This window comes from Caloenas nicobarica, chromosome 24 (assembly GCF_036013445.1).
Source record: "Caloenas nicobarica isolate bCalNic1 chromosome 24, bCalNic1.hap1, whole genome shotgun sequence".
Lineage (NCBI taxonomy): Eukaryota > Metazoa > Chordata > Aves > Columbiformes > Columbidae > Caloenas > Caloenas nicobarica.
The window spans coordinates 2,137,410-2,161,044 of record NC_088268.1 but is presented as its reverse complement, the minus strand read 5'-3'; the positions used below and the strand labels follow the sequence as shown (position 1 = coordinate 2,161,044).

The 23,635-nt window shown below is 50.4% G+C and overlaps 2 protein-coding genes across 9 annotated transcripts; both read left to right on the top strand.

Annotated features, from left to right (window-relative positions):
• The first annotated feature begins 1,831 nt into the window (after window positions 1–1,831).
• On the top strand, window positions 1,832–9,336 carry RDM1 (RAD52 motif containing 1). Of its 8 annotated transcripts, XR_010607519.1 has the most exons (8): window positions 1,832–1,924; window positions 2,700–2,879; window positions 3,164–3,286; window positions 3,743–3,905; window positions 4,921–5,019; window positions 5,540–5,628; window positions 6,413–6,669; window positions 6,774–7,310. XR_010607519.1 is itself a non-coding variant. In XM_065651279.1 (7 exons), the coding sequence occupies exons 1-7, from the start codon at window positions 1,838–1,840 to the stop codon at window positions 9,319–9,321; spliced, it is 774 nt and encodes a 257-aa protein (XP_065507351.1). In that variant the 5' UTR covers window positions 1,832–1,837; the 3' UTR covers window positions 9,322–9,336. The 8 variants fall into 8 exon arrangements, 7 of the variants coding, with proteins under 7 accessions (XP_065507351.1, XP_065507346.1, XP_065507352.1 ...); XM_065651279.1 differs by lacking the exons at window positions 6,413–6,669; window positions 6,774–7,310 and adding an exon at window positions 9,289–9,336; XM_065651274.1 differs by lacking the exon at window positions 6,413–6,669 and having other exon boundaries at window positions 7,218–7,917.
• A 3-nt stretch (window positions 9,337–9,339) lies between these two features.
• Window positions 9,340–23,582, top strand: LOC135998154 (leucine-rich repeat-containing protein 37A2-like). Its single transcript, XM_065651273.1, has 13 exons — window positions 9,340–9,360; window positions 9,933–10,004; window positions 12,069–12,140; window positions 12,589–12,669; window positions 13,923–13,994; window positions 14,653–14,727; window positions 15,230–15,348; window positions 17,681–19,074; window positions 19,669–19,761; window positions 20,591–20,655; window positions 21,525–21,585; window positions 21,668–21,819; window positions 22,538–23,582. The coding sequence occupies exons 4-13, from the start codon at window positions 12,650–12,652 to the stop codon at window positions 22,734–22,736; spliced, it is 2,250 nt and encodes a 749-aa protein (XP_065507345.1). The 5' UTR covers window positions 9,340–9,360; window positions 9,933–10,004; window positions 12,069–12,140; window positions 12,589–12,649; the 3' UTR covers window positions 22,737–23,582.
• Window positions 23,583–23,635: the final 53 nt, after the last annotated feature.

Sequence of the window (23,635 nt, the reverse complement as noted above, 5' to 3'; positions counted from 1 at the left end):
CACCGGGGATGGGTCCCCGGCCACCCCGGCCCCTCCTTGGCCATGGATGCCCCGCTCCTTGTAAAGAAAATTGGAGAATAAACCTGCTACCTACTGATGGGGCTCTGGGTTTTGGGGGGTTGTGGGGACAGGAAACCATGGGGGACAGGAGGGACAAGCTGCTGCCTGGGTGGGTGTAGGGCTGGGGGTGGATTTGGGGCTGGGAGTTGTGGATTTGGGGCTAGGAGGTGGATTTGGGACTGGGGGTTGCGGATATGGGGCTGGGAGGTGGATTTGGGACTGGTGGTGTTGGATTTGGGGCTAGAAGGGGTAGATTTGGGGCAGATTTGGGACTGTGGCTCGTGGATTTGGGGCTGATTTGAGACTGGGAGTTGCAGATTTGGGGCTGGAGGGGGTGAATTCAGGGCTGGAAGAGTGGATTTAAGGTGGATTTGGGACTGGGGGTCACAAATATGGGGCTGAGGGTTGGATTTGAGGCTGGAGGGAGTACATTTGGGGTGGATTTGGGACTGAGGGTTGTGGATTTGGGACTGAAGGGTGAATTTGGGGCTAGAAGGGGTGGATTTGGGGTGAATTTGGGACAGGTAGTCATGGATTCGGGGCTGGAAGGGGTGGGTTTGGGCCAGATTTAGGATTGGGGGTTGCGGATTTGGTACTGGAGGGGGTGGATTTGGGGCTGGGAGTTGTGGATTTTGGACAGATTTGGGACTAGGGGTCACAGATATGGGGCTGGAAGGGGTGGATTTGGGGCAGATTTAGGGCTGGAGGGGGTGAATTTGGGGCTGAGGGTTGCAGATTTTGGGCTGGAGGCTGGATTTCAGGCCGGATTTGAGGCTGGAGGGGCTACATTTGGGGCAGATTTGAGACTGAGAGTTGTGGATTTTGGATGGATTTGGGACTAGGCGTCGCAGATATGGAGCTGGAAGGGGTGGATTTAGGGCTGGAGGGGGTGAATTTGGGGCTGAGGATTGTAGATTTGGGGCTGGAGGGGGTGGATTCGGGGCGGATTTGGGGCTGGGTCTTGCAGATTTGTGGGTGGAGGCTGCATTTGGGGCTGGAGGGGCTACATTTGGGGCAGGTTTGGGACTGGGGGTTGTGGATTTGAGTCAGATTTGCAACTGGGGGATGTGGATTTGGGGCTGGGGGGCACGTTTAGATTTGGGATTTGGGGCTGGGGGATGTGGATTTGGGGCTGGGGGGCACGTTTAGATTTGGGATTTGGGGCTGGGAGATGTGGATTTGGGGCTGGGGGGCACGTTTAGATTTGGGGTTTGGGGCTGGGGGGCACGTTTAGATTTGGGATTTGGGGCTGGGGGGCACGTTTAGATTTGGGATTTGGGGCTGGGGGATGTGGATTTGGGGCTGGGGGGCACGTTTAGATTTGGGATTTGGGGCTGGGAGATGTGGATTTGGGGCTGGGGGGCACGTTTAGATTTGGGATTTGGGGCTGGGGGATGTGGATTTGGGGCTGGGGGGCACGTTTAGATTTGGGATTTGGGGCTGGGAGATGTGGATTTGGGGCTGGGGGGCACGTTTAGATTTGGGATTTGGGGCTGGGGGATGGGGATTTGGGGCTGGGGGGCACGTTTAGATTTGGGATTTGGGGCTGGGGGATGTGGATTTGGGGCTGGGGGGCACGTTTAGATTTGGGATTTGGGACTGGGGGGGGTGTGGATTTGGGGACTTGAGAGTGGATTTGGCCTCGGAGGGTGCATTTCGGGTGACTTTCTCCTCACAGCCCTGACTCGGGCCCGCTCCCCGCCAGGCCGGGGGCGGGCGCAGGGCGGGCCGGGGGCGGGCGCGGGCGGGGCGGGCAGCACAGGCCGTTCTCCCCGGCATGGCGGAGCTGCTGGAGTTCCGGGTGCCCGCGGGGAGGGACCGGACTCTGCTGGTCTGGGGGCTGGAGCCGGCGCCGGGCCTGGAGGTGAGGAGAGGCCTCGGGCTGGGCCTGGGGAGCGCGGCCCGGGTCCCCCGCCCGGGGCCGGGGAATGGGGACCGGGATCCCCTACGATCCCTTTCCTGCTCTGGAGCTGAGTCCCCATCCCCTCCATCTCTATTGATGGCTTCACCTACGTGCTAATAATATATTTTTAATCCCCTCCCCCCCCTTTTTTTTTTAATTTTTTATTTTAAAAATCTATTTTTAGTGTATTTGTCTCCAGGGCGTGCTGGGTGCAGGGCAACCCCGAGGGGTTTTGGGCCACCCCGGGGTGATTTCTGTCCTTGTGCCACGGCCGGTTTTATCGTCCGTACAACAAAACTGCAAAGAGACCAGGGCAAGGTGGAAGAGGAAAGAAAAAAACCTGGTTTTTAGTGCCACTGTTCCACTGGAAGCTTCGCCCATGCAAAGCGGGGTGGCGGAAAGCGAGATGCGGTTTAGGGTGAGGATAATGTGGGGGACGGAATTTCCCACATCTTTGCTCTCCTGGGGATGAGAGGCTGGATGATAATGGAGATGAGGCGTCCTCAGGGCCAGGTTGAGCTTATTTTGCAGGAGACAGACTCCAGCCTCACCGCTTCTTCCAGGGCTTATTTCCATTAAACTACATTAAAAACTTCCCTCGTTTCCTGGGTGATTAGTTCCTGCGAGTAGTCCTCTCTCTGTCGCTCTTGCTGAGCCCCTGGAACACCTGCAGATATTTGAAAATAACCTTTTTTTCTTTTGTTGTTTTGTTTTTGGTTTTGTTTTTTTTCCTCAGCATTCCCTTTTTTCGGCGTTTTCCAAATTTGGGCTGCTCTACGCGGTGCGGGCGCACAGGAACGCGGCCGTGGCCGGGCCCGGCTATTACGCCATTGTCAAGTTTTATTCCGCCGGAGACGCCGGCAGAGCCCAACGCGCCTGCAACGGGCAAAGGCTGTTCCAGAAATCTCCCCTGAAGGTGAGCGAACGGCCCCAGGGCTGGAACTCGCAGGACTCAGCACTGTGGAATCACGTTAAACACTTGTCGATCTCAGTGATGCTTCCCGTGCAAAAAGCTTCCTAATTTGTGGCCGGGTGTTGCCACCGTGGTGACATCCCACACCGCTGGCTCCCAGGTGGCATTTAAGCAGGAAAATCGCAGCATCGCTCTTCTGGAATAATTTGCAGGGCCTGTTCCTGCGTAAAAAAATACTTAACATATCTCAGAAGCCTGGCTAACCACAGTTATTCGTTCCTGGACAGGTTTGTGTTTGCACCAAGCAGAAAGGGTTTCAGCAGCACTTCCTTGCTCTCAACAGCAACAAGTGCCAGGAGTTGGCCAACCACTACCTTGGCTTTAACAGCTGGTCCAGCCGCATCATTGCGGTAAGGGACACTTTGTATTCATCCGTCATCCTTCCCCTCATCCTCTTCTTAATTAGAGCAGTTGGTCGGATAAGAACTATCCTCAAATCAGCAAATAATTGGCGGCTACAGGAGCTGCGTTTTGGACCGCAGATGGGGGTATTTTGAAAGCATGGGGGGAGAAGATTTGCTATGGGCGAGGGCACTGGCTTGGATTCGATTAAAGCAGCGCCAGGGCTTGACAGTAATCGTGTGCTGGACGTGTCTGAGATGACTGAGATTCCCAGAGGTTGAGGACTAGGAGGTATTTTTAAAATAGGGTCAAAGCAGTAAATATCGCTGCTCTGCCTCCACCATGTGCTACTGCCTTGCAGTCACAGCTGTGTGGAAAAGGTCTGTGCTATATGGTGCACCTAGGTGGTCATGACATCCCCTTCCTATTTAATCAGAATTAATCATCTGTGGTGTTCCCAACAGCTGCAGAACGTATCTGGCTTTGATGGTGAGAATGAGGAGCTGGGAGAGACATTGCAGAAGCGAGCAGTGAAATACCTGTGTGCTGTGGAGGTGACGCTGCCCAACCATGGTATACGCACCAGGGGAGTCGCTCTCGGTGAGGCCGATGTAGAAAACGGTGAAGGTGCGTTTTGGATGCAGCTGGAGGTCTCTCGACACTGGCGAATCTTGTGTTTGCACTGTTTGTGTGTCCGATAAAGGATTTAGCTGGGGGCAAGGATCCATGTGAGGCCTTGTGAGCTGCTGTGCAATGCAGCAAGGGATCCTGAGCGTGCCTCTTCTGTCCCTGCTTCACACCGGTCTCACTTTCCAACCCTCTGTTCCCTCCCTCTCGCTTGCAGCATTATTTATTCCCAACAGTAGCTGTTTTGGGTGCGAACACGCCGTGTGATGTTCACACTGTGTCTGTGGCAGAGCTGAGGTGCCCGCGGGCTCAGCGCTGCCCTGGCACGGCTGAGGATCGTGTGCTGCCCTGGGCTGGCACGCAAAGCCCCTGTGAGGTGCTGCCAGCGACTCCAAAACACGAGCAGCGCTCTGACCGGATCCAGCAGGCTGCAGTTGGTTACATTCCCAAACGCGATGCAGCTGGTGTGCTGAGATCCCACCTGCAGCTCTGGGGTCCTCAGCACAGGACAGACATGGACCTGCTGCAGAGGGGCCAGAGGAGCCACAGAAATGATCCAAGGCTGGAACAGCTCTGCTGGGAGGACAGGCCGAGAGAGTTGGGGTGTTCAGCTGGAGAAGGCTCCAGGGAGACCTTAGTATGGCCTTTTCGTACTTAAAAGGGGCCAAGAAGAAAGATGGGGACAGACTTTTGAGCAGGGCCTGTTGTGACAGGACAAGGGGTGATGGTTTGGAACTAAAGGAGGGAGATTGAGGCTGGACATGAGGAAGGAATTGTTGGCCCTGAGGGTGGTGAGAGCCTGGCCCAGGTTGGCCAGAGAGGTGGTGGCTGAACCATCCCTGGAGACATCCCAGGCCAGGCTGGACGGGGCTCTGAGCAACCTGAGCTGGTGCAGATGTCCCTGCTCATGGCAGGGGGGGCACTGGGGGAGCTGGGAAGGGCCCTTCAACACAAACTATTCCATGATTCTATATGCAAAGTGTCATCTCAATAACATGCTGCTTGCTGTGCTCAGATCCTCTGGAGTTTGTCACAGCCACAAGAAGAGCTCAGAAACTCGCAGCTGGGAGGGCTTTGTCTAACGCCTTTCAGAAGATACTCATCATAATCTTAGGTAAGGCCTATTTTTGTATTAAATGTTGCAGTAACGATATTATAACTTTCATGATAATTGAACCTTTCTTGGGATTAATTTGGGCTTGGAGGGCATTGAGCAAAATTAAACTTGCATTGTGGTTTGTAACAATTAACAGAGCAGCTCCACCCCATGAGCCATGTGAGTGAAAGGAAAGTCTGACAGGAGGTCATTTTTTTTTTTTTTTTAAATGATAAATAAGTCATCGAAACTCCAAATTCCAAGAGTGTAAATGCTGGCAGGGAGAAATTTTTAACCCTCCATGTGCAGCCGAACAGGATCTGGGGGTCGTTCTGGTTCCAGGGGGAACATGAACTGAATCGCAGCACTTTGCCCGTTCCCGTCCTGGTTCCAAGGACCAGGTGCCCTCACTGTTGCGTCTGGTGTTGCATCTTCAGAGCTATTATCTCCTTTTGTCCCATCTGGAGCTTAGGGTTGGTTTACTGTCAGTACACACAGTAGTAATTAACTGTGTTTCTGGTTGTTTGTTCTGTTTCAGAGAACGGGAAAGTGGCTGTGGAATATAATTCCACGCTAGAGGAGCTCACAGACTCCTTAACAGAAGAGGAACTGAAGGGGCTTGTTCAGGTAAAACTAGTGGATATTTAGCTTTTGCACGGGACCTAATGTCATATCTAGAGATCAGAGATACAGCTTTTAACTGTTACAAGCATCTGACACCCTCCTTTTGTGCAGCAATTAATTACCTCGACTGAAATCCCAGGAACTACAGGGTGTTTCCCAAAGTTGGACCCAATTTGAAATCACTATATCAAACCACCTGTGCATGAAACTCTTACAGTCCGTACAGCAGGTGGAGAGAACATTTGTAAAAAGGTTACTAAGACTTGATGACTCATTAAACCATTTGTAAATTTTTGTGTAATTGTCACGTGTTGGGTCCATCTTTTTGAAACATCCTGTTTTATGTCTGGGAATTGTACAGCACGCTAAGGTTTTAAAACTCCTACTTTTTGGGGTATCTTTGTGCAGAAATGTATGTGTATTTTAACACAGGAAAGTGAGCAGTTTGGATACAGGACTGTTATGGTGCAGGTTGACAAGTCTGACGAGTGACAGTGTCCAGGGCTGTTCTTTATAAAATCTGTGAGAGTGAAATCTTGGTAAAGTCAGAGTAGGTTAAAGAAAATGCTTTTTTAAGTAAGTTCTTAAATAAATCAAACTTCCCATCTAGAAATGCACCTCATAAACTTAACCTTACCCAGAGGGAATGGTTGTTTAAAGCTTTGGTGAAATCTCTGCAGGTAATTGTGCGATGGCATGCACTGAACAAAAATACCCAGGTACAATAGTAAAACTTTAATCATCGTGTTCAATGAAATGAGTCTTGCATCCCAGCTTTTGCACGCAGGAGGTGCTGAGCAGAGGATTTTCATCTCAATTTGAAAGCACTGCTGCTTACCAGGGTTGATCACCGATCTGATGGTATTTTGGAAGCGAGCGTCGCTCTCACATGATGCATCAGCGCTGCGCAGCGTCGAACTCCTGGAGGAACTGTCTAAGGAACCTTGTGACACGCTATTCCGTGCGATGGCACTGAGTCATCTGCTGTCCACGGGCAGATCTTCCTTTCTTACCGAAGAGCAGCAGTAAAATAGGAGTATTTTGGTGTGTGAAGTAACTAATGCCCATCAGATTTATTTTTTTTTTTTTTTAGCAGTTGAGAGGTTGGAATTCCTGCTGGTTTCTTCTATGTGTTTTCCTCTATACAGCCCCTTCTATCTGACCTCTTTTAAACCTGACCCAGCATGCAATGACCACAAGAGAAGTGAGCAGCAAAGTCAAACAGAAAGCCTGCAGCTTCTCAAACCTCGGTTTCACCACAAGACTCATCCCTCCCCTCCCCTGCCATCCTGCTTCCCTTGTGATGCTGCGTGGGAGGTAATTCTGCGCTGTCTGTCCACGAGGCACCTTCCAGGCTGATGGGAGGAGGAACAGACAGGAATTCTTCGCTGGGAGGAGAGGTGCTGGGCGTCCTTTTGGTTCATTGCTTTGTGATGTCGGTCACTCTTTCCAAAACAGAAAAGTTCCCAAGTTGGTAAATTCCAGGGAGGCCGTCTCTTGTACACCATAAAAATACCTTGTTTTCAGGTGCAGAGGCAAGAAGCTAAAATATGTTGTAGAGAAAGAAATTTACTCCTGGTTTCTCTTCTCAGGTCAATGAATTGTCCTTGGAACAATTTGACTTTGAAGGAGAAGAGGTTTTGTCTGATCTCAGTTTCAATGACGAGCTCCCTAGCCGGGAGATGCCATCTAATTAGTTCAGCTCCGTCTTCACGTCGTTTCCAAAAGTTCCACGGTGTTTGATTAGGAATGAAAACCTAACACTGTGAAATGACATGTGCGTCATATCCAATGTTTTCTTTTTCTCCAAATACGTAGCAGCACAAGAAATGGGCAATAAAGCTGGTGTTACTAAAATTAAGCCCAAAAATGTATGCTGGTTTTGGAGAGGAAGTGTTTTCCTGTCAACTTATCCAGGTCAGCTATATATGGAAGCCAGCTTGGCTGCACCATTATTATTTAGACAGGATAACAGATGCATATAAAACTTATAGAAAAATCAAAGGAACGAGCCCTCCCTGCAAGAACCTGCAGTTCTGGTTCGCTCTGATGTGGAGGAGAAAGCCAGAGACTGTGGACGAATTGTTTTACCACCAGGAGTAGCTGTGATGCCGACCCAGAAAAAGATCATCTCTCAAAGTGAGATTTATTTTAAAGAAATAAGCTTAAGTCTTGTAAGAACGTGTTGTGCCACATGGTCTGAACATCAGCTACAAGTAGTTGGGGCATCACGATGTAAAGCAGAGATTCTTTTTAAAAGGTTTTTTTATTAAATTAAGTATAATGTTGTAAGTCTTGTGTGATGAATGAATCTCGGAGGCAGCACAAGCAATGGGAAAGGGCATCAGGCTCCCCAAATCATGACGGTATGGGGTGGGGGGCAAATGCTTATTTCATAATGAAGCTCCGCTCAGATTTTTTGACCTCTGTCTTTGGAAAAAAAAGGTGATTGAAAAAATGGTAGAGCTCAAGGAAGAGCCGCAGGAATGATTTGAGATCTCTTGTGAAATGAGAGAAATGTGGCCTGTTTAATTTAAGAAAAAAAGAGACAAAAGGGGGTGATTTGCTCCAGCAGAAGATGCCTGATGCTGGGTGAGTTTTTTGACTGAGAAGGCGAAAGTGAAACAAGGTCCAGTGGCTGGACGCTGAATTTAGAGAAAAGCAAGTGGGAAGCAAGATGCTGCGTTTCACAAGGGGAATGCTGAAGGGAGGGAGCGTCCATCCGTGGGGTGCGGTAATGACCTTGCAGACAGAGATTGTATTTATCACAGAATCATTTTGGTTGGAAAACACTGAAAATATATTGAGTCCGACCATTAACCCACCCCTGGCACTGCCCCATGTCCCTGAGAACCTCATGTCCGTCTGTCCAGCCCCTCCAGGGATGGTGACTCCAGCACTGCCCTGGGCAGCCTGTTCCAATGCCCCACAGCCCTTTGGGGAAGAAATTGTTCCCCAGATCCAACCTCAACCTCCCCTGGCGCAACTTGAGGCCGTTTCCTCTGGTCCTGGCGCTTGTTCCTGGGGAGCAGAGCCCGACCCCCCCTGGCTCCAAGCTCCTTTCGGGCAGGTCAGAGATCAGAAGGTCTCCCCTCAGCTCCTGTTCTCCAGCTGAACCCCCAGCTCCCTCAGCCGCTCCCATCACACTCGTGCTCCGATAATTCTGTCACACGTTCTCTTGAAGCCGCGGATCTCGCTCCCCACCGTGCTGAGGCCTGTGCCCGGCCCGGGCCTGCGGCTCCCCCGTTGCCCAGCGACCCCCGGCCCTGCTCCGCCATGGGGCCGCCCCGGCCCGGCCACCCGCTCCTGCTGCTGCTGCTGGTGTCCGTCCCCTGCCCGGGGCAGCCCGGGGCACCCTGCCCGCTGCCCTGTCACTGCCACCAGCACCTGCTGGACTGCAGCCATGCCGCCCTGGCCAGCGTGCCCCCAGCCACCCGCCGCCAGGCCCTCTTGGTCCTGTGAGTGCTGCCGTGGTCCGCCCCACCAGACCCCTCCGTCTTTCCCCCCTTGGCTTTTTATTCCTGGAAAGCCTTCCCAGGACAGCCCAGTGGTAAAGCCAGGCCGGCCACGCTGTTGTAACTTCTTGCGTTTCCACCTCGGCAGCCAAATCTGCAGGGAGATGGGTTGTCCTGAGGGCTGACTGCGTCAATCGTTTCTTTGCAGAGATTTCACTGGCAACTCCATTTCTTCCATTGAAAAACAAGCGTGGAGGGAATACCCGTGGGCTGAGTACTTGTAAGTATCTTTCAGCGTTTTAAATGCGAGGAGTTCAGCGTTTGCAACCCTTTTCATGTGGTTTTTGAGACAGGGGTATGAAGAGCACAAGTACTCACACAAACCATTTGCATCTGAATTCACAGCTGAGCTGCTCAGCAAGGACGGGCAGGAATTCTTGGGGCTTCCTGGGGTGGAAAATTGCCCCCAGCTGTGTCCCTTCCACCCCACGGGACCATCCCTGTGCCTATTTAATCAATCATCAGGCTACAGTTAACTTCAGCAGCCCAGGAGCAAGTGCCCGCTTCTGCAGCAAGTATCATAGAATCATTTCAGTTGGAAGAAACCCTCAGGATCATCAAGTCCAACCATAACCCAACTCCAGCACTACCCCACGTCCCTAAAAACCTTGTCTAAACGCCTTTTAAACCCCTCCAGGGATGGTGACTCCACCACTGCCCTGGGCAGCCTGTTCTACGTAGTGATGTTCTCTACTCAAAGAGGTGTTTTAGTAAAGCTACTGTGGGATATTTTCCCCTGAAAATCCCTTTTTCCCCTGGTGTAAGAGTAAATGTCCGTTTGTCTCATTCCAGAGTCCTCCAGGACAACGATCTGCGGGCGGTGAAGAGGCGTTCGCTGGAGGGTCTGCTCCTGCTGAAGCACCTGTAGGTACCATCCCCTGCCCACCTTTTTGGACTCCTGCTGCTCACCCTCCCCTTTCATATAAATGTGCTTTATTCCTCCTCGGTTTCAGGCTCTAGCCCGAGCAGAGCAGAGTGTCTTGCAACAGCAATAGCACCTGGTGGGATGATTCCCGTACGGGCACGGCACAGCTTTCGTTTCCCCAAATCAAACGGCGAGGAGGAGGCTGCTGCCCTTTCCCACAGATATTAGATGACTTTTAGTCAACCCCAAGCTACCAGTGACCTCCCACACCCTTGGAGATTGGTTCCATTTAGCTGAGGACTGATATTTTTGAGTTAGAACCACCTAGAACAAAGCAATTGTTGCGGTGTAGGCAGAGCCCCACATTACTGATCACTCTTGAAATCTTGGCCAGACTGAGGTTGGGACGTCTCTGCTTCAACCTCCAGCTCCGAGCAGGGTTAACCTTAAAGCTAGCACAGTTATTTTTATTTTTTTTAATTAAAAAGTCAATGAGGTTTCTCAGAGCCGTACTCAGCTGAGTCCTCCCTCTTCCTGGGGGAGAAACAAATGTACATCTTTGCCCACGCAATGTCATAGAGCCGAAGTGCTTGCTGCGATTTCATAACACTGGAAGGGAGCAGAAGAGCATGAGGGTGTTTTTCTCCTTGTTTTTCACATATTTTGGGGTTTCCTGTGTGGTGCAGGCAAAGGAAGTGCGAAACAAGAAGAGCAAAATCTTGCCGTGTTCTCTGTCCTCTCCTTGGCCACTGTAATGGTTTCTTATCTTAAAGACTAAGAGGCAGAAATAAATCCTGCCATGGAGGCTCAGAGCTTTAGCGCCCAGAGCCCAGACTACCTGAGCCCCGGAGGAGACGCGGGTACAATCATTTCTCAACACAAACCTCAAGTCAGAGGTGAAAATACCACTTGTGTGAAAAAGCTGACGGCAAGGGAAGCCCTGGCTTAGAACCGCCTCGCGAGGGTCACGTTTTGGGTCCCGTTCCTCTGTTATTAGCGCAGCCGAAATGAGGACAGCGAGGTGTGTCACAAAATGTATTTGTACATCATTGCAAGTGTCTCAGCTCCATCACCGTCATTTATTGAATGTGGCCCTTACACGCTTGCATTTTGCCTGCAAACAGGGAGGTTTTGTATTTTCTAGTACTTGTGTTGGCTTGAAAAGAGCCAAGTCCAGCGTGGTCTTGGCCCTTCTGGAGCCGCTCCTGTGATGAGCCAGGCCTAAGGCTGCTTTAAGATGGGGAATGGTGGAAAACAAAGTAGTGGCAGTGCCGGAGCCCACTGCCCACAGTAGGAACCATCTCCTCTAATTTTAGATGCCTAATAATTGCCCAGGATACAGCTAATTGGTTGGGCTCTCTTATTTTCCATAGGGAGGAACAGACACTTCACATTTGCCCCAACGATCTTGGGAACCTGTCTAAGGAGGGGATGAATCACTCCCCAGAAATATTTCTCTCGCTCTTTGCTGCAGAACAAGCCTGGGCAGCTCATTCAGGCTGAGACAACGAACTTTTTGATTTCTAAACCTCAGCCAGGTGAATCCTGTAGCAACTGAGTGTGTACAGACATCTCACAGCAGAGCTGTGCAGGAAAGTGCCGTTTAGGTACCACCTCCCTTGTGCCCTTTCCAGACTTCCCCGATCTTGATTTTACATCTTTAATAGAGTCCTTTTAACATAATTTTTTCACCAAACATAGTCCAGGAGAGAGGGATTAGGAGACTAATGCCTTTATCATCACACGTGTGGTTACCAACCCATCCCTAAGCCCTCAAACAAGAGGCGCTGCTCAGGTTTTTCTGGCTGACTTCACCTGTCAGAGGGAAAATCAAGCGCTAAAATAATTCTGGTGGGATCAGAGCTAGAAAAAGGAAAATCAGAGATGAAAGCCAGCTGCATCGGGAGGGTTATCACAGGTTACACACCACTGCAAGCTGATATCAGATATAAACACGGTGTGAAATCAGAGCCGTGTAATATATATGCTGCCAGTGTCAAAGCAAATGAAAGTAAACATGACGGTGCAAACGTAATTAACATTTCGTGTTCTAATTTTAACAGGGATCTATCTTGCAATAAAATCCTGGCGATTGAGGAACGTGCTTTTGAGCCACTTCCTTTTTTGCAGCTTATGTGAGTTATTAAAGTTTCTTTCTAGTGTCTTTACTGATGTCTGTTTGCATTTATAACCCCCTAATATTTTTTTTTTTTTTGCACTAGAAAATGTTCCTGTTATTTTTAGAACAATGACTAAATTTCTCCTGTTAAAAGACTGATCAATGCAGATGGGGTGACCCGCAAAAGGATGAGAGATCATGGCGCGGTTGTCCAAACCCAGCCATAATAGAAGCCATTTCTTCAAGACTCCTTGTATCCCGGAGCAGAAATAGATTAAGCACACGTGCACTTCATTTCCTCTCCTTGACAGGTTAAAAAAAAAAAAAAAAAAAAGAGAAAATAGCGTTTTCCTCCCTATTTTACCTTGGATTTGCATATTTCCTACAAATCAATACGGCTTCGCTCCGGCTTCCTGTAGGACAGAGCTGATTCATTTTTGCGATTTTTCTTTTTTTTTCCCCAGAAACCTGGGTGGGAATCTCATCACGCAGATCCGGAACGGCACTTTCCAGGCATGGCACGGGATGCAGTTTTTACAAAAGTTGTAAGTGCGACGAGGTCTAAGGGCAGATCAGTAAGAGCAGAGTGATCGGGGTATGAGATGTGACCCAGCTTTCTAGGCAAAAATTTCATTTTTCATATTGGAATTTAAAATTAAAGGGTCTCAAAAGCATCCACGAAAAGGGAACTTTGTTCTTTTGGTGTCTAAGAAAACATGACTTAATCCGTAGATCCTATCCAGGGATAGGATCACCGTTTCCATCTGGACCTGAAATAAGTGTTAAGCCAGGGCGTTTTGCCCACCAAGGGTTTATATACATAAGGAAAAGCCCATGGTCTCCCTCTTCTCCGGAAAAGTGCAATACTTCTCACATTATACACCAAATAAGGTGGCAGAATAAATGATGAACGACAATTCCCGTAGGACTGGGCCACAGCTTTGCCTGGCCGAATGCAGTAATGGAGTAAAAGCTTATAGACAGTGGAAATGTAACAAAATATGGAAGATAAGACGCCAAAATAACCTCAAAGTCCTGGCAGAGGGAAGCGAAGAGAAGGTGTGAGCTGAGGAAGAAAGCGAGAAATGATGTGTTTTCCCCAAAAAGCACTTCTGGGCTTTTGCTCTTTTAGCTGGAGATAATCAGGACCTGCTGGATTTTGTGAACTGGCCCATGAGCAGCTGTTCCTGCCTCCAGCCTTCATCCCAAGCCCTTCCTCACGCGCGTAGAACGAGCCAATTTTTTTATCTTTGGGCTGAAATTTCCTATGTTTGTTCTCCACTTGAAAGGAAATTCTTTGGGGAGGTTTGAGCAAAAATCGTTCAGCCAAATCCACACCTACCATCCATAAAAGTGTGCTGGATCCTTACCAGCCATAAACCTCTTTACACCGCTCATACAGCAGAGAGGAGCCTGGAAAAGGGGATTTCAGTGAAATTCTGCATCAGCTCCAACAGGCACAACTCAATTTGGGCCTCTCTGATATTCAAAAGATAGAAATGTGAAGCCTGGCAAAGAGGAAAAGCTCGATCACAGAAACACTTTGCAATGATCTAGTGGGAATTCACTTTGATTTAGCTGTGTTTACACAATTCAGGGATCACTGGGGGTTTTTTTTATTCTACAGTAAGCATTTTAACCATCTCCCATTTCTCCAGTGCCTGTTGCATAGGGCCAGTTGATCTTGGCTTTCCAAACTCGTGAGTCTATAGAAGAGAACATGTGGACAGGCCGTCCCCATGTGTCCTCCCCGTCGCCCACTTCCAGTGATGTGTTGCTTTTGGTGGGTTTTTTTCAGGATCCTCAGCCAAAACCCCCTGTCCATTATTGCTGACACATCGTTCTTCAAGCTGCCTTCAGTCAAATACCTGTAAGTATTGACACTTTTTTTTTACCAGATTAATATTGATCTTTGTCTCTTGAGTGCCCTGCTGTGCGGAAAGCAGACATCCAGCAGCAAATCTCACTCTTCTCCCAGCTTTATTCTGCTAGAGACACGAATAACCCAGCAGAGGCCGAGCAATTCTGGTGGGTCCCCAGTTGCAAAGCGGCCAAGGAGCTGGGACACAAACTTTAAAAAATCAGAGGCCATCCCAGCTTTTTGCAGAGATCCTCCCTGCTCGCAGCCCCGCTGTTCCACAGATCCCGTTTGCCTTCCGCTTGGCGTATTTTCTCTTTTCACTGGTATAATCTCTCCTTCCAAGGTCCCAATGGACTCTGTGAGAAGTGTCTCCCATCAAAGATTGGAGCTGCACTCGTGGGGGAGCAGGAGGAGAGGTTTGAGCTGCGGAACCCTCTCTGTTTGCATCCATCTCCCACAAGATCTGCAGGATCCCCTCCTGATTCAGACCCCGTGGTTAGGAGCAATAAAGCAGAAAAGCGATATGTTTTTTAACCGTTTCTGTTTGATCAGGCAGAAGTGAATCTCTCTGTGAACACCACAATCACCGGGGCGCTGGGCTTGTTCTCAGAGCAGAGCTCTGGAAATGCCGCCTACAAATTTGATGCGGTTTTTCCAATCCTTTCAGAGACCTGGGTGCTACACAAGTGACTGAGCAGACGTTGCTCACGCTCCTCCTGACAACAATCCGCTTGGAAACACTGTGAGTACACAAGGACTCTGTCCCAGCAGATCATAATTGCTGAAACAAGGGGTCTGCTTGGGAAATGAATCCACCTGCCATTAAATCAAAATAACCCCAGGAAGCTTAAGGTTTGCTATTTACTTTTGAGAACCTCCCAAACTCACCTGCTAAGAACACAGAATTTCACCTTTTCAATGACACGTTCCAGGTGTTTCAAAGGGAAGTTCTAAATCAGAGCGGAGTACGTTTCTGTTTGAAATTGTATTTTGGGACTAGTTCCATTTTCAAAGGTAAAATCAACATTTTGATGCCAATAGAGAAGCTTATCTTCTACCCGAAACCTCTCTTAGAAATTAGAAGAACATATTTGTCTGTTGGGATTGGGCATGAGGGGAAGTTTTCCAGAGCTGTAGAAGAAATCCAAGCAAAACCGTGATGCGTTATCTTCGTATTACCCGAGTTGGACTCAGAAATATGGATTTAGATGCTGTGTTTTTCTCCAATAACTTCTTATCTTTAGCAAACTGCCCAGTGAGATGGTCTGCTGCCTCTGCCAGGAGAAACCCACCACCGCAACGCCGTGCAGGACCATCAACTTCCAGTGCGAGAGCCTGTGCAGCACCAGTGCTCCCCAGTGCGGTAGGCTTCCCCATGGTATCGATGTAGGCGTTAAATCTGCCCCGTTTCCTCTAGCTTTAGGAGATTCTGTAGCACACTGGGGTCAATTTTGGGCCACTCACACCAAAAAAGGCCTTGAGGTGCTGGAGCGAGTTGAGAGAAGGGAATGGAGCTGGGGAAGGGGCTGGAGCACAAGTGTGATGGGAGCGGCTGAGGGAGCTGGGGGTTCAGCTGGAGAACAGGAGCTGAGGGGAGACCTTCTGATCTCTGACCTGCCTGAAAGGAGCTTGGAGCCAGGGGGGGTCGGGCTCTGCTCCCCAGGAACAAGCGCCAGGACCAGAGGAAACGGCCTCAAGTTGCGCCAGGGGAGGTTGAGGTTGGATCTGGGGAACAATTTCTTCCCCAAAGGGCTGTGGGGCATTGGAACAGGCTGCCCAGGGCAGTGCTGGAGTCACCATCCCTGGAGGGGTTGGACAGACGGACATGAGGTTCTCAGGGACATGGGGCAGTGCCAGGGCTGGGGGAACGGTTGGACTCCATGATCTTTATGGTCTCTTCCAATGAAAATGATTTTATAACTCCATTTTGTGGGGGTTCTCAGGCAGCGTTGGCCACTTTGATGGCCTCAGTCCAGTCTCGTGGCTCCAGGCCAGTCCCAGGGACACTAAATCTGGGCAAAATCTCTAGAGGAGCTTGATCCATGTGAGGCCTCTAAATGAGCCCAAAGGGCAGCGCAGGCAGCTCAGGTGAGACCCGGGAGGGCTCAGTCTGTGCTCCCCGAGGCACAAACAGTTCCCCTTTGAGCGCATGACTTGGCAAAAACAAGGGTTGAAAAGTCACCCGTGATTACACGTATCTTCTGTGTCAAATACTATCTTGAGAAGAAATAGGTTGCTGGGCTAAACAAACACACGAGCTTCCAATGCACACAGCGCATCTAGCCAAGGAAATCACAAATGCCGGCGACTGTTCCCAAGCGCTGGAAGCTCATAAACCCCCCCAAATTTCCCCTGACAACCTCTGGATCCTTTTCAGTGCCACCAGACCTTGGCTAGTGACAGCTCAGCAACAAGAGGGGTCCCAGACATGGAACCGAGCACGGATGCCCCCAGGCAGGCTCTACAGAAACTTCCTGTTCTGCACAGTGTGTTGGAGGGGGGCTGGGTTATAAAGGCTCCAAAAATTGCCCAGGTGACCTCAAAAAATCACCTGGTCTCTCTGCCACTCCGCTCCCCACATGTAGGAGAGAGGACGGGACCCCCCGTCTCCTTTGCAGGATGTTAGGTGAACCCCAAGCATCGTTATTCTCTCATTAGCGCAAGCAACGCACCGTCCTGCTCGATCTTTGCATGGGGTAAATATCGTCCTGTTGGAAGCAGAGACGAGCTGGGCTTCTGCAAATAGGTACGGGAAGGTTTCCAAGGTCCCCAAGTAATTCCTTTTCAAACTGGACGTGGACAAGCAAGCCTGACCTTGTTGTGAGTCTTGGGAAAACTGCTAAGCCATTTGGGGCTAGATACTCAAAGGTATTTATGTGTCCAATTTCCTGTCGTTTTAACGTGAAAAAAGGCCCAAATACCTTTGTAATCTGTAAATATTCTTGACCGTGTCGCCCTGCCTCTGGCGTTAAGCTATCTGCAAAGCAGGGTTAGAGATAAGGGGTGTTTGCAGCCTTGGTGTAGGACTCCTGACTTATCTGACCTCTGCAGACTCAGCGTGCGCCCTCCGGGTGCCGGGACAGGAGCTCCCTGTGCTGTTTGCATCGTTTTGGGTCAAATTCCCCCATTTTCCACTTCTCCTAGGCCTGGGTGATGGGAGCTGCATCCATCAGCAAACAGTTCTGTGTTATCAGGGGCTCGCTCTGATGGGAGATTGTTGCAGACAACCCAGAGGTGATTTAATGTGAAATATCCCAGGTTTTCCGGACCACAGGGAGAAGGGCTGGTTGGGAAAACTGATCAGGGACAAACACCGTGTCTTTGGGTAGTTCTGATTTCCAGGCTCACTCCAAGTTTCAAAGCCTCATGGTGATTTTAGCAACTCGGCGCTGGCTCATATCGAGCTGTGGGAAACGCTCCGACAGCAAATCCGTCCCCTCAGGATGTTTCCCACCAATCCAAACAGAGCCCTGGGAGACACCAGAAAAGAAACATCTCTCTGCTCTGCCCCGATGAGATCATCTGATTGATTTAACATGACTTTTCCCGTCTGTAACACATCCACTGCTCCGTTCACACACTCGCTTGTCTTTCAGACGAGCGCCTGCTGCTCGGGGTAAACCCCCAACCCTGTATTTTGGCAGAAAGCTTCTCATGATGCCGAGTCACTCATCTGCTCTCTTGGTGTTTTACAGCTCACACGGATCCTCTGACAGAGACACAAGGAGCAATAATGGAAGCGGCACGATACAGAAAACCGACCACCAGCACGGTGTTAAACCTCAAGCCCAAGGAGCCTTCGCTCGGAGACCATAAAACCGTAACGCTTGCGGTCATCCTGAGCCTGACCGGCACTGACGGTGATCTCAGTAACCCGAATAATCACATTTCCAGAACAAATTCACACTCCCCTCAGCACCTATCCAGGCAGGGAGGCAAAAACAGTGAGGAGCTGATGCTGCACATGGAGTGTACCAGGGAAACTGATAGAAGGAAACTCTATTTTCTAGCAAAGGCGCTTGTGGTCGAGCTCGAGAAGAGGCTGCACCAGGCTAAAAGCGTTGGGACTGTAAAAACCACCATCTCAGCCCTGCCAGCACCTGCCAGGCTGAAGGATGAGGTAAAGGGAGAGAGAAGCACAGGACGGTTGCAAAAGCGGCGTGATTTAAATTTGAACCCAGCAGCGTTAAAGCCCTGGGAAGCAGCTGGCAGGTTCAACCCCACTGACAATGTCACCATCTCCAGACGCGGCAAAATATCCACAGCTCCAAAACATTCCCTTTTACGCTTCTCAGCAGCAGCCTCTAATTTGCCCAGGCCTTTTAAGATTCAAGATTATTTAGATACTGTGGAACAGACCAAGAAAACTCACGGGACAGAGGATGTGGGGGGTGTAGAAGATGCCGAGGAAGCACCATCTCCAAGGCAGGATGATGTTTGGACTTACAGGAAGCACAAGCAGGGGGATAGTAAATATCTGAATCAAAGTAATCTGCTTTTCTCCAAGCCATTTCGCAACGTGAATCTGGAGGAAGAGCCCACACCAATAGAAAGTAAAGCAGAGCAGGGACTAAACAGAAACGAGCATTTTTTTGATAACCTGTTTGTTAACAAGGACCCCCGCACTGCAAGCAGCAGGCCAGAGGATGCGGCTGAAGAAGAGGGTTCCTCTCTAAGGGAGCATTTACCCACCGCCCCTCGAACCACAGAAACACACCAGAAACAACAAAACAAAGGATCCAGTTTCCCCAATAACCCAGGGAGCTCCGCCGGCCCAGACGACGCGCTGGTTCAAGGAGACCTCTTTGAAGCCAAGGTCAATCACCACCTACGCTGGCTCATCACCGACGAAGCCCTGCGGGTGTTCATCGCCCGCATGGTGCGAGCGCTGGGGATGGACTGCAGCGTCCCCAAGCTCCAGCCGGCCTGCGCAAAGCTGCTCGCCAAGTTGGAGCTGCTTGTGAAGCTGCTCAGTGAGAGGCAGGACAAGCAGGGAGCCTCGGGTCTTGTGGGCCAGTGTCTCCGGGAAGGGAATGTCTCCAGTGGAACGGGCCGAGCTGGGCACACGGGCAGGAAAACCTCAGCGAAGGTAGGAGAGATGCTGGGCATTGCTGGATAGAAGCATTTTGGTTGGGAAAGCCCCTCAATATCATCAAGTCCAACCATTCCCCCAGCCCCATCACTGCCCCATGTCCCTGAGAACCTCATGTCCGTCTGTCCAACCCCTCCAGGGATGGTGACTGCACCACTGCCCTGGGCAGCCTGTTCCAATGCCCCACAGCCCTTTGGGGAAGAAATTGTTCCCCAGATCCAACCTCAACCTCCCCTGGTGCAACTTGAGGCCGTTTCCTCTGGTCCTGGTGCTTGTTCCTGGGGAGCAGAGCCCGACCCCCCCTGGCTCCCAGCTCCTTTCAGGCAGGTCAGAGATCAGAAGGTCTCCCCTCAGCTCCTGTTCTCCAGCTGAACCCCCAGCTCCCTCAGCCGCTCCCATCACACTTGTGCTCCAGCCCCTCACCAGCTCCGTTCCCTTCTCTCAACTCGCTCCAGCACCTCAAGGCCTTTCTTGTTGTGAGGGGCCCAAAACTGACCCCAGGATTCGAGGTGCAATGCGTCCTTCTGGACAACAGGGAGTGGAAGGAGTAACCTTCTCCCCTCCTGATTTTCTCTCCTTTTCTCCCTGCAGAAAGCACAGTACACCTCCAGCGACAGACTGCTGTTAGCAATAGCGGTGTCTGTCACCATCGTGATTAATCTGATGCTGATGTGTCTCGTCGAGGTAAGGTGATAACTCGTTTGACAGACAGCTGTCAGTCACGATGGAGCGCACAGGGGGAGGGCAGTGCCTCCCAGCACAATTTTTGAGCCCTGGGATGCTGATGTGAATGCCCGTGGGTATCACAGGAGATATTTTTCCAACCTTGGAGCTTGTCACGACATCCACACAGCTCAGCATGGGTTCAAGCCCACTGCGGGACTTGTCCAGATATCTGTCGTGACCTCTCCGCAGGTTTTTGAGCAGGGCTGTGGCTCCTTCTCATCCCAGCCTCTCCAACCAGCCCATCCCCGAGGTTTATTCCTAACCCTGTAGTCACCCCCCAGGTTCTTCTCCTGACCCTTATCTGCTCTGCTCGCACCTATTACTTTCAGCCACGCAGGAATTTCCCTGCGACCTTCCCTCATCCCAAAACTGAGTCTTTTTGCAAGGTGCAAAACAGCCCCATGTGGGTCAGAGCAGCGCCAGCATTCCCAGAGGGTTCCAGCCTCCCTTTGGGGCCTTTCTTGGTAAAAAGAAAAGCTTTTATTCCTTTAAAAGCCAACCTGCATGTGTCAGGGGTTAAACAGGAGGGGAGTACCCTGCAAAGCAGATAAGAAAGGCAGACAGAAACATTGCTGAGATTAGGAGAGCTCTGGGAGTTCAGGTCATTCCGGAGGCAAGAAAAAGTAAGGAGTTGGGAAGGGAGGATGAGGTCTTTCTATAAATGTGACTGCTGGCACAGACTTGCACGTGTATATAACGGGCTTGGTTGGAGGAAGAATCTTTTGGCCTCCTTTGTATGGAGGACAAAATCTTGATTTTAAGAGTGTCTCTCTCTCTCCTTCACCAGGTTTACTCCCAAAAACATCCAGCTGCTTCCTGCCCCCAAAGCACCAGCAAATTGCGACCAAAATGGTAATTACTCCCAGCGCTGAGCCACGAACAATCTTTATTCAGAACAGCACCTAATCCCGAGCCCCCCAGCCACACGGGCGCTGGCGGCCAAACTCACCGGTTCATGGTTAAAACACATAGATTTTATAAGAGCCCCAGAAAAGGGACCCCAAAGCATGAGTGAGCAGCATCATCGTACGCTCACATTTTCATGCCAGTGATGCTGATAGAATCATAGAGTCATAAAATCATTTTGGTTGGAAAAGACCCTCAAGATCATCGAGTCCAACCGTTATCCCAACCCCATCACTGCCCCATGTCCCTGAGAACCTCATCTCCGTCTGCCCAACCCCTCCAGGGATGGTGACTCCAGCACTGCCCTGGGCAGCCTGTTCCAATGCCCCACAGCCCTTTGGGGAAGAAATTGCTCCCAAGATCCAACCTCAACCTCCCCTGGCGCAACCTGAGGCCATTTCCTTTGGCCATGCAAAACTCTTCTCTGGTGACACCTCTGCCCTGTTTGTCCCCAGAGGGGATGATGAAGCGCTCGCTCCAGGCCTCTCCAGGTGCATTTCACACCCAGGACTCATTCCTGGTCACCTCAGCCAGCGCCGTCACCTCCTTTGAGGCTCCTCATCTTCCTTAGGGTCACCTGAAATGTCACTCCTGGCAGGCAGAGGCTCCTGCTCTTGCTTTTGGACCAGGAATTCTGGGGTGATGATGCGCAAAAGCCATTTTTCTCCCCCTTTAACCCGCTAAATCCCTGTATTTTGCAGTGCTGTAAATGCCCCTTGCCCAACTCCTCCAGCAACAGGGAGCAGGAATCTTCCTGCCCATGACCACCAGCTGCCTTCACATTTTGTCTTTCTTTTCCTTTTTATTTTTCCCAGGTTCTTTCAAAAACTCCTGCCATGGAGACGGGGCAAGAACAAGGAGGATGTGAGAGAGCAGGTAAAGCAGGGAGCATGTGCCGGGGCTCTGCCCTCAAACCGCATCCCTGGCTCTTCCTCACCCTCAAACCTTCGCTTTCCAGGGCTCGCCTGTGTTGGATCCGAGCAAAACCAAACCCCAGTGGCTCAGAGACCTGTACCTGCCCCTTGATCCCCAGCAGCTCAAATCCATCACCGAGCTGTACGATGGAGACATCTCAGACGAGGAGGAGATGTTCAACAAGTTTGAGCTGAAGTAAGTGGGATGGCGATGATGCCCGCGCTTATTTTTTAGCTTTTGTTCTGATGTAGGAACTGCTGAGGCTTTCCTTGGATCTTATTTCCTTGGATCTTATTTCCTTGGATCTTATTTCCTTGGATCTTTTTTTCCTTGGATACTTTTTCCTTGTCTGTTATTTCCTTGCTTTTATTTCCTCTGACGTTATTTCCTCGGACGGCTTTTCCTTAGATATTATTTCCTCAGATGTTATTTCCTTGGATACTTTTTTCTTGGCCATTACATCCTTGAATATTATTTTACTGGAAGTTACTTCATTGGCTGTTATTTCCGTGGTTGTTATTGCCTTGGCTATTTCCTTGGATGTTGTTTCCTTGCTGTTATTTCCTTGGATACTTTTTCCTTGACTGTTACTTCCTTGGATATTATTTCCTTTGAAGTTATTTCCTGGGTGTTATTTCCTTGAAAATTATTTCTTTCGCTGTTATTTCCTTGGATACTACTTCTTTGCATTCTTTTTCCTTGGTTATTTCCTTGGATGTTGTTTCCTTGTTGTTATTTCCTTGGCTGTTATTTCCTTAGATAATGTTTCTGTGGGTACTTTTTCCTTGGCTGTTATTTCCTTGGCTATTTTCTTGGATGTTATTTCCTTGGCTATTTTCTTGGATGTTATTTCCTTGGCTGTTATTTCCTTACTGTTATTTCCTTGGCTGTTATTCCCTTGCTGTGATTTCAGCTGGATGCCCACAGCACCCTGGAAAAGCTGCGACCCTGGGGAAATGCCATTACCCGCAGACCTGATTCCTCATCCTTCTACCTCCAGCGCACCCCAAGAGCTGCAGCTCTGGTCCCACTTCACGGCAGAGGATGCTCCAGGTGGCCACGTGGTCAGGGTACCCCAAAACTCACCTTGGTGGGACGGGGAGCCCTTGTAGGGCTGGGTGCAGCTCCAGGTGCTCAGAGCCACAAACACGCAGCCTCCCTGGGTGCATGGGACACGCTGCTGCGGGAGGGACATTTCCACGGGGGACATGTGGGCTGGAGGCTGCAGGATTCAAGCGAGGGGCTGCTGGGGGCTTTGTGGGGTCCCTGCACACCCCAGGATTGTGTAAAGGTGTCATTTGTTCAATGGCGGGGAAGAGCTTCTGAAATTACCATTAAAACTTGCAGGTTTTTCACCTAGAGCATCCTGCGAGCGAAGTGTGCATGCGTGTGTCTGGGGCTGTGCACACTTGTGTCTGGGGCTGTGCATGTGTGCACATGCGTATGGCGGCAATGGGGGGGACATGAACAGGCGGTGGGAATGAGGCTCTTCTGGCGGCGTGAGCACCCATTCCTGCCTGCACTCATGGCCCTGTCAGCAGCACCACCCGTGAGGGCGTGCACACACCTGAGCACACGTGTGCAATACTTGTGTGCATGTAAAGAGGTGGCCCTGCCAGTGCTTGTGTCTGTGCGTGTCTGCACCATGTGTGGGCACAGGCATGCTGACTTGTGCATGTGTTATGCATGTTTGCTGCCATGTGTGTGCATGTGTGTGCTCATATATCTGCTTGTGGGTGTGCACATGGGTGTACGCGCGTGTGTGTATGAGTGCATGTGCGCACGTGTGCTTGATGTATGTGCGTGTGTGTGTCCATGTATGTGCATGTGTGTCCATGGGTATATGTGCATGCATGTGTGCATATGCATGACCGCGTGTGTGTGTGCGCATGTGCTTGCATGTGCATACGTGTGCATTTGTGTCCATGTGCGCGCACCTGTGTGCACATGGGTGTATGTGTGTGTGTGCATGCACACACGTATGCATGCATGTGTGCGTGTCCATGACTGC